General features: G+C 33.9%; 1 protein-coding gene across 1 annotated transcript in view; it reads left to right on the top strand.

The window, feature by feature from the left end:
* The window catches only part of RALGPS2 (Ral GEF with PH domain and SH3 binding motif 2), a 158,237-nt gene extending 148,655 nt beyond the window's left edge, over nucleotides 1-9,582 (top strand). The window contains exons 18-20 of the mRNA XM_069478396.1: nucleotides 3,759-3,864; nucleotides 6,087-6,178; nucleotides 8,740-9,582. Of these exons, the coding sequence (XP_069334497.1) occupies nucleotides 3,759-3,864; nucleotides 6,087-6,178; nucleotides 8,740-8,769 (228 nt within the window). The 3' untranslated portion in view covers nucleotides 8,770-9,582. The remainder of the gene's footprint in view (nucleotides 1-3,758; nucleotides 3,865-6,086; nucleotides 6,179-8,739) is intronic.
* Nucleotides 9,583-12,844: the final 3,262 nt, after the last annotated feature.

Raw genomic sequence — 12,844 nt, forward strand, 5'->3', positions numbered from 1 at the left:
ATTAGTGAGATTCATCACTGTCAATGCATATAGCTTTCATTTACTCTTTCTAACAACTGAATAATCTTCCATTTCATGAATCTACCATAATTTATTCATCACTTTACTGTTGATATTTACATGGCTTCCAGTTTTTTTGCTATTTTTACCAATAATGCTCTGAATATTTTTGTGCACAGGCTCTCCCAGTTATGTAACTAGGAGTGCAAATGTTCCACTTTGCAAGAAAATGCCAGATTGATTTGCATACTGACCAGGAGCAAAATGAAGTACCGTAACTTCCACATACTTATTATATGGTCAGGCTTTTTAATTAGGCCTAATCTAGTATATATGAAATGGTACCTGGTAATTTTAATTGTTATACCCCTGATTACTTAAGGAGTTTGAGATTTTTTTCATATTTATCGGTCTTTAATATTTTTTCTTCTGTGAAATACCTGTGTAAATATTTTGCCTATTCTTATTCTACCTGATAAAAATTCTTTACATATTCTGGATAGTAATCTATCAGCAGTTATTTGTTGCTAGAAAGCTGGAAATACCTTCTTCCAGTTTGTTTGACTTACCGTTTCTCTCTTTATGGTGTCTTTTAGTGACGAGTTCTTAATTTTAAAGAAATTTTTCTCTCTTTTCCTTTATGTTTAATACTTCTTGAGTCATGTTTTAAAAATCCATCTGTAACCTGAGATCATTAACATATTCTCCTGCATTATTAAAGTTTTGCATTTTGCTTTAAAATCATTGATCCATCTGGAGTTAGAACAGGGTGTGTGTGTGACATGGTGTGATATAAACTGGGATTCATCTTTATGATTTTTTACACAGATCACTGATTTTCCTGGCACCATTTACTGAAAAGTTCATTCTAACTTCACTGACCTACAAAGCTTGCTCTTGTTGTATGAGTTTGCATTTTTATGCACAGATTCCTGTCTAGACTGCCATTGGTCTCTTGGTCTGTCCTTGTCCCAATAACTCATAATTTCAATGACTATAGCTTTATGTGTCTTTTTTTCCCTTCAGCTTTGTGGAGGTACAATTGACAGATAAAAATTGTCAATATGTAAGGTGTACAATTTTGGTTTTAGTACATATACATTGTGAAATGGTCACCACAATCCAGCAAATTAACACATCCATCACCTCACATAGCTATTTTCTTTTTTTTTTTTTCTTTTTTTTTTAGTAGCTTTATAAACCTTGATATGTAACAGGGCAAGTCTTGGCGTAATTCTTCCTTGGAAGTGTCTTGACTATTCTTGGTTCTTTGCTCTTCCATATAAATTTTAAAATTAGCTCATCCAGTTCCGCATAAAACCCTATCACAATTTCTATTGAAATGACACTGAATCTATAGATCAATTTAGGAAAAATTGATTTTTTTCTACAACATTGAACCTTTTTCTTTATTTCATAGTATTTCTCCATTGATTTAGGTCTTCTTTTGTGTCTTTTACTGTTGAGCCTAAGAATACTGAATTATAGAAATGCCCCCTGTATTTCTGGAGACAAGATTTGATTTCAGAAGTCAAATAAGGCTTTGCCTTAAGGAAAAGATAAATGTGTTAGTTCAAGAGCTGCCTCGTCTCAGGAGGGCGTCTTGCTGGTCAGTAGAAGCTGCATCTCAAGGAGACAGCTGTAAACTGGGCCTTTGGTTCTCACCTGTTTTGAAAGACAAGGCAGGCCTCCCTTAGGACCAAAGGTTGCCGGTGCTGCTGACAGGTGGACCCCCGGAGATGAGAGCTAATCAGATAGATATGCTATTGCCCAAGCCGGGCCCAGATGGAACCATGTGGTTAAAGTAATTAACACAAAGCACAGCCCATGTTGACTTCTGGGATCATCTCTGTCTCCAAGAACACAATCACCAGAGCCAAGATGTCTCTGTTTGTTGCTAAAGTAATAGCCTTATCATAAAACTTAGAAGTTTGCCCCAAGACGATTTTATAACCCATTGTTCCCCTAGTTAGAGTTAGTTAAAGGATCTGTAGTAGCCTTTTAGGAGACTTTGACCCTAAAGCAAACTGCCTGTTAGTATGCAAATCCCGTTGCCCTTGGCAACGGGGAGCCTGTATGTACCCTATATAATACCTGTGTGGAGTTTCAGTCGGGGAAATATTTGATGCGGGTAAAATATTTCCATCCGGATACCCTCCTTTATCTATTTTCATAAACTTTTACTTTATAAACTATATCTTTGGCTCTGTGTATTATTATTGCCATTACTTATACTTTTATTTCTGTTTCCTACTATATTTTTCATCCTTTGCGATGACCCCTGCCTGAGAGACCAGATCGGAAGAAAAACCTCTTTGCAGGGAGCGTAGCTAACTCCCTGCAAACTGGCGTAGTCAACTTAGAGATCTGATCAGAACAAAGAGAAAAGGACCTCTTTGCGGGGAGCGTAGCTAACTCCCCGCATTTTACACTTTCCTTTGTCTTTTGATCTAGGTATTCCTAGGTATCCTTTTTGTAATTGACCTTTATATTTCTAGTATATAAAATTACAGCTGACTTTTATTTTGATGTTTTCTCAGCAACCTTGTTAATCTTTCTCATTAATTTGATAGATTTTGGTGGATTTTCTGTGTAGATAATAATATCATTTGTGACTGATTTCCTTCTTATTCCTTATACCTTTCTTTGTTTTTTGTTTTATTGAGCTAAGTCTTCTGAGTCAGGATTGAGTGGAAGTAGCAATGGTGGACATTCTTGATACTGATTTTGAATTTTTTTTTAGCATTTTACCCTTGAGTATGTGTCCTGCAGGGTTTGTCTTTTGGGGGTTCCCGCCCACCCCCTGCTTTGTTTTGGATTGGTTTTTTCTGTGGGTTGTTTTTGTTTTTAATGTATACTCTTTATTCAATTTGGATGTTCTTTCTATTCCTAGTTGGGTAAGTCTTTATCATAAATATGCATTATGTTTTAGCAAATGCCCCTTTTTTTAGTATCTGTTGAGTTGATCATATGATTTTTCCCTCCTTTAATCAGTTAATATGGCAGTTTACTTTAATAATATTTGTAAAGTTAAACTAACCTTGCTTTCTTGAAATAAACTCAACTTTAGTTACATTCATCAATTTTTAGGATTAAAGCAACCTCACATTCCAGGGATACATCCAACTTGTTCACCATGTATCAGCTTTTTTGTACACTTCTAGATTCAATTTGCCAGTATTTTATTTGATATTAAAATTTTTATTTATGTTCACTATGAGATCTAATTTTCTGTTCTTTTATAAGCACCCTTTCTCAGGGTTACAAAAAGAAGTATATTATAACTAAAATAATAATAAAAGAATAGTTGACTATAAAAATAATGGGCATGCTCAGAATACCCCTTTTTTGGAGAAATACAATTGAGAATTATCATTATTAAATCATCAGGTTGAAGATAACATAACTACTAAAATGCATGTGTGTTTCCTGTAAGGAGTAGCACAGTAATCCAGGAGAAACAACATAGATGAATTTATCAGATTTACTAAGAGATCATGCTGGCTGGGAATGGAAAATAAGACAGGTTTTGATGAAGAGTTGAAGCTCGGAAGGGTCTAGAAAGGAGGAGACTTAGCTAAAGAGGGCATGCCTAAATAGAGTTTAGTACAAAAATGTACCAAGCTGATTGGGACCTACATGAAGTCATAATCTCCTCTCTCATCAGGAGAAACTGAAAATACACACTCTAATACTTAATTTTAGCTTAGAATGAGGCATAAATTTTGTGTTTCTACTAATTACCTTTTATCTCTCAGTTCAAATCAACATCAAATAAGAACGTATCTGTGGTAGGATGGATGGTGATGATGGCTGATGACCCAGAACATCCAGATCTCTTCCTGCTGACTGACTCTGAGAAAGGTGAGTTGTTAGAATAACTAGGGTTTAAGATACCACATATACATAACTTTCGTTCTGCCAAAACTAGTAACTGGAGTACTCAGCAAGGGAAGTGTTACTGTAGTTTTATCTATTGAAGAACATCTTTGTCACATAATGTATTTTAATGATATCAATATTTTTAGAGCTTATTTTCTTCACTACATGGTCGTAAGCTTGAAAATTCAAAGCCCAATTAATCCCTAGAGAGCTAACTAGGAAGAGAGGGAGGGAAGAAGAGAATGTAAGAATATATAGCCCGCTGTTATTTTAAATTCCTAGGGACTTGCCATCTAGGCAGTACCCCTTTATTTATACCTTGAAATAGATTGTTATTCTTAAGTTCTGAAAATTACAGTTTTCCTTAAGTGATATTTATTCTGTTACCTTAAATTAATTGGTTATTTGGCTCAAATCACTCTCCAAATTAATCATAATACTTTACATAGAATATATACAGACATGTGAATAAAATAATTAGCCATTGACCATTGGAGTTTGTAAAGTGGTTGAGCAGAATTGGAGGGTGGACTGTGTAGAATCACATAGTACCTCCTTACCCTGCCTGTGCCTATAGGGGATACCTCAGGGTCCATCAGAAAAGATCCTGAAGTGATTGCTACTCTTCCTTCATAACAACTGCCAGCTGTTGACAGGTACCAGAAAGTAGGCCAGAAAGGAGAATCTTTCATATCTGCTCAGAATCTTCCACTCCAGCAACTCACAACTGAAATATATTATATTACCTTTTGTTGACTTTACAACTATATTTTGACCTTTGTTTATTCAGATGCTATTTTGTATCAGCAAATAGGCCACATTTGGGATATTATAGTGTTTTAAGTAAAAAAAAAAAAAACAAATAATGAGCAAATATGTTGGATGCAGGAAAAAATAATAATACCGAAATGCCTTGTTTTTAAATTAAATAGATTAATTTACAGAGTAAGGACTCCCTACTCAACATTCCGAATTCAAAGCCCCGGCCCCTCAAAATACCAAAGATATTATTCATAAAATTACATTTTCAAATGAGATCATTTTGATTGGATTTAGTTCATCAGTTCTTTGTTTTCCTTCAGTTTTTCTTATTGTGTTTAACAGAACTATTTCCTATCGCCAACGTTTTTATGAAGCCTATACTAATAATCTTTTTGAGGGGAGGAGAGAGTAGATAAATTGTAGCTATGACCAGCTTAATTGTAGATATGCCTTCTGTTCAGATTGACCTAATGTCTACATCTGAGTTCAGCAAGAAAAACAATGTTACTTGACTAATTAAACATTTGGTGAAGAAAGAAAGAAGTGCTTCTGAAAGTGAAAAAGTTCTTTGAGAGTTAGAATCTCAAAGAAAAGCTGTATAATGTTTAAATATAGTCAGACTCTTGAGCCATTGAATGTAGTTATAAAGGAAAAGAGAGAATTCAGCAAAAATTGTGAAATGAAAGAACTTGGGTCAATGAAAAAAGGGAATAAAATGTAACTTACAACAGCCTATAGTACATGAATTCTTTCTTTTCTCAGTTTACTACCTACTCACCTTCATATATACAGTCATATAAAATATTCTTATTGTGTGTCATTTTGAATTAGAGTCAGTATAGGAGATACTAAATACAACACAGATGAATTTATAATTTCCTGAAAGAAAAAAGATGCCTCCTAGATTTTCACAGAGAGCCCTCAACAGTACTAGAAATCTGTAATAATATTGACAAATGTCTTGCAACTAAAGACTAAAAGCATAGCCAATATTGATGTTATCTGATTAATCCTTAATCATATTAAATAATGTTTAGGTGTTAAATATGTTGAAGCATTTGTGATGTAAAAACTTAATATTAACATTTAACATTTAAGGAACCAATATTCTGCAGTCTTATCCACACAGACAAATTTATAGAAGCCACACAATTGTTTTATTTAGATGTACTTTATTCTAAAGAACATCTAAAAAGAGACAAAATTATTTCTCCTAATTCAAAGGTGTGAAACAATGGCTTTCTCAATATATGATAGTATATGAATGTGTTCTATCAAGACTTCTTCTTGTTATTGTATTGGAAAATCAAGTGTTAAATGAACAGAACTCTGAAACTGAAAACTCTAGTCATGTTAAGTTTATTCTTTAATATCTGGCAGAATTATGATGTGTCATAGTCCTTAAAGTTTTATTATTTTCCCCTTGTTTTTGGTAATTTTAGGAAATTCATACAAGTTTCAAGCTGGGAATAGAATGAATGCGATGCAGTGGTTTAAGCATTTGAGTGCAGCCTGCCAAAGTAACAAACAACAGGTAAGCATTTCTCAATTCTCAGAACAGTCCATAACTTGGGAATATATTTCAGAGTTCCAAAGAGAAGTAAGTAGACTAGTTCTGAATTAACTAGGAGAATGGTGTTGTTTTATTCTTTTTCTTGTTGACAACAGTCAATAACACATGAATATCCCCATTTTAATGAGGAGCTAGAAAATAAACAAGTAAATGAAATTTCAAACAGTAAGAACTATATACAGAAAACAAAATAGAATTATGTGATGCAGAATGATGGGAGTAGAGCCAACTTTAAAATAAATTAAGGTGAGCAGCAAAGGTCTCCCTGAGAAGATGATACTGAGATGAATGACCAGAAGGAGGGGGCTGTGAGAGGATTAGGGAGAGCAGAGTGCTGGTAAAGGGAACAGCAAGCGTGAGGACCATGCAGCTGGAATAAGATTAAGGTGTTCAAAATAGAGAAAGGTAACTAGCTAGCAGTGGGAGAGTACAGTGAGAGCATAACTCTTTAGAAGGGGTAAAAATTAGATGGCACTTTAATAAAAATTATTCTGATTTACCTTTGTTTGACCTATTGACAACTGGATTTGGGGTTCCTATGGTTGCAGTGAACAAAGACCACTTATTTGGATTTTGTTTTTATTGTACTGAAATAAAGATGGCCTAATTGAAAGGCTTTCAGCTGCAGAGAAGCAATCCACTATGGTGTTTTCCCCAAATTTTGTTGCAGAGTTAGAATTGAACCACAAATTGGTAGCAGAGTTATAGAAATTTCTATAGACTTTTTGTAGAACCAGTTTCTAATTAAATATATTTGAAAATCATTGACTCGGGATTTTGATAATACACAAACATATAGTGTTATCAGTAGGTAATTTTGTATAATATAATGCACTGTGTAAGTTTAAAGAGCTTATAAAAGTATTTTTTACCCTGCCATAAAAAAATATGATACCAGGATATAAGTTGTTACCCTTCTTTGATGGATGAAGAAACCAAGGCTCAGAGACGCTAAGTGACTTACACAAGTCAAAAAAGTAAAAAATGGTGGTCCTGAGACCCAAATTCTTATCTTCATTTTTTTTTAAGTCTATTCTTTTTAAATATAGTTGGAGTGAGTAGGCTTTGTTCTCTCACAATTTTTTAAAAATATATGTGAAAAACTAATAGCAGCATTTGGTACAATTGTTAGCAAACTCCATAATGGATATGAAATGCCAAAGAGCAAAAATTATTTCCTCACTGTGTCAAGTTAGTGTCTGGGGCAGAATGAAAGAGACAGACCTTCCTTGGCCTACAGCCGGCCTTTCCAGATTCACTCTCCTGCCATACCTTTTCTTTAAATGTAGCTTAAGTTACTAAGTCTCATTTTTTAAAAATCTCAGATTCCAAGATTAATCTAGACAGTATATGCACACCAGCATAGAGGTTGCGTTTCTTTTACTGTATTAGTGGACATTCCTGCTGAATAAATCAACCAGATGTGTGTAAATGTTTTTTATTTGTTTTTTATACTTACAAGAATTGTAGTAATAGCATATTTATAAATAGAACCTGTGAAATTTTTAAATTTTTAGTAGAAAACTCTGACCAAATGCAAAACACCACACTCAGGCAACTTAGAAAGAAATGAAACATTTGCTTTATTTAACTATGGGTTTCTTATAATTAGACCCGATAATTTATATTTTAAGCACTTGAGTATTCTTGTTGTATTTGATTTATTCAGAAGCTGACACATGTAAGATATTCATGTTGTTGAGTATAACAGGTTTCAGGGAGAAATACTGCTGCAGTGTGAGAACTGTTAAGCTGTCTTAAGGATAGGGGTAAAAACCACTGGCATAGGAGTATCTCTATTGCACAGCTTTGGAAAACTGGTTTTAAGGATTAGGAGTATTTTCTTTCAACATGGTGAAACCTTCCTTAGTTCTTTGACTAGAGGACTCATCAACTAAGTTTAAAAAAAAAACATTTCAGAGAATTATTAACTGAATTTCACATTTACAAGAAGTTGAATAAAATATGATCCAGTGTATAACCAGTAAACTATTATATAACCTATTGATTTTTCAGAGTCATGATGTGTCAGATCAGAATTCATCTAATGAATTTTATTCTTTTATATATATTTTCCTGATGATTTCACAAAGAAATTCTTATTAATGTCTGTTACAAAATTATTTGTGCTAGTTTTTAAAATGTGCATGTAGGAAATTTTTTGCTATATATAATGAGAAAATAAGTGATGACAAGCGTGTTTGTCTGGACTCTGAGCCTACTGCAGCCATTCATTCAGTGAGCACCTACTGAGCCCCGTGTCAGACAGGAAAGATACTGTCTCTGCCCTTTCTCCTGTCCAGGTGTCAGTTTACTAGAAATAGAGTATTAACTCATCTCAGTGATTTTTCTCTTCTAAAATGTTCCAGTGTATTATATTCATTTTTCATAAATTATTGAAATTCCTTTTAAAAGATATTTAGGTAGAAAGATTTGGGTTTGCCTAAATGATAAAGAAAGACAAGAAATACTACTTTGAAAAACAACTTTTAAACTCAGTTTGTAATGCTTATATTTTTTAGGTTCCTACAAACTTGATGACTTTTGAGTAAAAGCCTGAGGAAAAAGAAAGGTGGACTCCTGTGTGAGCGCAGGGACCTGGTAACAGAGTGCCAGCTTCGAACCATCCTATGCTAGGAGGAGCCCAGGGTCTCCGCCTCAGCCTCAGAGTTCTGAACCAAAAAAGCACTAATTTCAGGGAATGAAGTGAGGTATTCCCAGAGAACAAATTGGAGTTGCAAAACAAACTGCCATGAACCATGCTTCTTATCTCTGAACTGACCTGTGGAAGCCACTGCCTTAAAAGAGTGAAAGGAAAACCAACATGAAACACCAAATAGTGTGTGTGAATCTTCTGGCGGTGCTGTGCTTGGAATAGATTATAGCTAATTTGCATTTCTTTTAACTTTGTACTAATTTGGGAGGGGGGAATCGCCTTTTTTTAGATATGCTTGAAAAAAGAAAAACATATTTCTTATGGATTACATCAGGAGCTGGTTTTGAACCAAGGTGAGAGATACTTAGCAGGGATCGTACAGCAGCTCACCTCTGAGGTTTGTTCAGCCTCCAGCAGTCTGCAGCCTCCCTTGCTTTCTCACAGCAAGAGTGTAGGAATTAGGAATGTTAATAATGTGAGTTGTTGGAGTTTGTTTGGGATTGGGTGGGGGGTGTTTGTTTTATTTTGGATGAGGGGAGATTTTTTTAAACACTAAACTTCTAAAATTTAGTACTGTATGGGGAACATTATTTCCTACAAAGGCTGAGTGTTCATTTGCCAGACACTTGTAAAAGTATGCTCCAGAAAACATGGTTGTTTCTAACTGGGGTTAAAGTTTAGCTTTCTGTATGAATTCATTGTTGGACCACAGCTCTGCTTAGTAGAGAACTATAATCCCAACCTAAACTTTTCTGAGAAGATTGTACAATAATTAGATCTTTTTCCAAGTTAATTGGATTACCCCTTCTGCTAGTCACAGGTGGTTTTTATCAAGGTGATGTATTGCTATTTCACCAGAATATTTTCTTTCACAGGATTTAATGTGCATAATGCCAGAGTTATTTTTTATTATTTGTTTTCTAAGACCTACAAAAAAATTTTAAGAGGGATAAAGATGAAAGTTTGACATTCTGGGAATTTAGTTATCAAATCTTTATTCCTTTTACGTCTTACCATAAACATACCAAAACATTTTTCTGAAAACTTACTAGAGGTTTCTGACATGAAACCATATTTTGTCAGTAGTTGACCAAGCAGTTTTGTGAAAGCTCTTCTCTGCAATAATGCATTTAATTTCTAAAATAAATGTTGAATTAAAAAAAACTGAAGGTAAGATGCCTTAGAATTTTAAAAAATGACACTTGACAAAGGCTGTGTGTTAGATGTTATAAACTCTTGAGGCATCATAAATTTTAGCAGTGGCCCAAAGTAATGCTTTGTGACTAATATCTGTTAATAGATTTATATTACTTTGGGCCTCACATAAAATTTGTAACATTTGTATTCCTAGAGAATTTTATACTTTTTTTTTAATCCTAAGTATTTCACCCTTGAGTCCAAGAAACTTAAATAGAAAATATCGCTTATGTAATAACTAAGTAAAAATCTATCCAAAGGTAAGTAGAAGAGCTTTTTTGAGTTTTAAGTTTTTAAATTTAGTTTTCTGTTTGGAAAAGATGTTAAGAGTTCAAATATGCTTCTCATATAACAGTTAGAAATACCATTATTTCTGGGTTTTAGCGACATAGGCTGAAGAGGGCAGAAGTTGCCTGTGCTGAATGATTTTTCAATCAATGATCTCATAAGCTTAACCCATGTTGGGTACATAGAAAGACACCACCCACATAGCCAGCAGTATTACTAAGTAGACCTTGCACATCTTATTTTTGTTTTGCATATTTTAAAAATTTCTTAACTGGTTTATTTCTCTTTAGAAATAGCATTTTTACAACGTATGTGCTTTTTTAAAGATATTGTGAGTGAGAACCCTGTGGATTTTTTCTTTATTTTGTTTGTCATAAATAAGCTAAAGTAGATATGTTGTGGGTTAACTGTATCTGTGGAGATATGCAACTGGAAGTCAGAGCCTGACATCACACAATTTTGCCAAAGAGAGAGTGCTAAGCTGGAAGATGTGTTTGATATTTGCAGCTGTAAACATTAAAGGATGCTTGCACAGACTAAGAACAGTGTTCACATTTGGTTAATAGTTCATAGATAGAATTGTGGCCTCTGACTGACTAAATCTCTTAATAGTGCCAGAAGACATCATTATTTTTCTGTCTTTAAATTTGTCCATTCAAAAGATTAGTCATTGCTTTTTAAAGATTATTTTAGCATTTGAAGCACATTGAAACCAGTGAGGGAAGTGAATTAAAATAGTGTAAGTGAAATGTTTATCTATAATTCACCAAATGATGTCTGATAATAATTCAAATAGAGTATGTTACCAAAATATATTAAATGTTCAGGTATTTCATAACTAGGAAAATGAATCTTCTTCTTAAGCCTGTCCTCAGTTTAAGTTAGTGACTCAAGAACTCAAAATTTTCAGCAGCATTAAGCTCATTTGTTTCTCCCTTAGCCAAGAAGAACTCATTAGAAATTCACTTATAATTAAATTTAAACTGGTGTATCATAAGCCTAACATTTGGCATAGTGTGTCACCTAGTGTAGTATTATATAACATTAGCCAATACAATTTGAGGCACATCCCATTTAACAATTTATTTGAACATGGGGACGTATTTTTCATATGGAAGTGTAATATACCAGTTTTTAAAATATAACTATAAAAATAACTACATAATGACCTTCCTGAGCACTATTTTTGGTTTAATGCCCCTTCTGTTCAGGCTCTGCTTGTTTTTCAGAGTATTATTTTTACCGTAACCTCCAAACTTTTAAGAATTGAAAAAGAGCTGATCAAACACACCTTCCTATTTCATTTTCTTCACTATGTAAATATCATTTGCGTGAACATTACAAAAAGGGATCCAAACAATTTGAGTATTTTTTTTCTCCTCAGGCATGTGCTTCAATGACAGACAGTTTTCCTGTGAGGAAAATGCCACATAACTGTTGCACTGTCTTCCGTATGGACTGTGTTGGTGTTGGGTCTTTCTGTATACCAACTGAGTCAGGGTGTTTATAGCTGCAGAAGTTTTTACAAGTGGCTTTATTTCTGTTCTAGAAGATTTATAAAGGAGCCAAAGAAGCACTATTGTTATGAAAGGAGAAAAGACTGTTTACAGATTCTGATATATCTATGTTAGTTAAAACTGGGGCCCTCTAAGGGAAGCCAGTTGATCTCTTGGAATTATTGGAATTTACCAGGCCAAATGACTTAAGCATAAGTCTTTTTTTGTCTTTAAAAGGTTAAATCTGTAAGCTATACATCTTTACCACTGATAACAAAACTATAGGACATCATACTAATTGGAAATCAATAGTAATAGATTTAGTCCATTGGCTTTTTAAAAGAATATATTCACTATTGATTTCCTGCCTGTTTTTTGAGGCACATTCCTTTCCAGTTTTTAAACCACTGCATTATCATCTGCAAACAAGGGGTACCAGTGTTGCTTAACAGAAGATCATCTTTAATAAAATAAATCCTCTGCTTCAAAGGCTTTTGAAATAATGGGATCCCTTTTTGAAAATGAAGATGAGTTGGTGTCCTGCTGGGACAGTAGTGCTGCTACTGCGTGAGTAGATGATGCACAGCAAGTGATGAGGTTTGTCTGACTTCTTTAGTGACTGTTGAGGGTTTGCTTTTATTTTCTCTTTCTCTTTTGTATTATTTTTTCAAACACAGTAAATTTATGATTTTACAGCCAGAGTGGTATTGTGTTTTTTCTAAGCTTTGAGATACAAATATTACTATTTAATCCCATTCATGATGAATTACTTTCCATGTGAACCTTTTCAAAATGATTTAACTACCTTTTGGTTTTCTTCCCCTAAAAATGGCTTGTGTCTAAAGTGACCTTTTTTCTATTTAGAGGGTTCAAATGAAAGAGATTTGTGCATACAAACTCTTAAGCTTATTGAAGCAATTTCATGACATCTGTATCTCAAGTTACAGTGTCAGGAAGATTTGGTCAGTGCCTTATCAATTTGAAGAACAA

The sequence above is a fragment of the Eulemur rufifrons genome, chromosome 8 (assembly GCF_041146395.1).
Source record: "Eulemur rufifrons isolate Redbay chromosome 8, OSU_ERuf_1, whole genome shotgun sequence".
Lineage (NCBI taxonomy): Eukaryota > Metazoa > Chordata > Mammalia > Primates > Lemuridae > Eulemur > Eulemur rufifrons.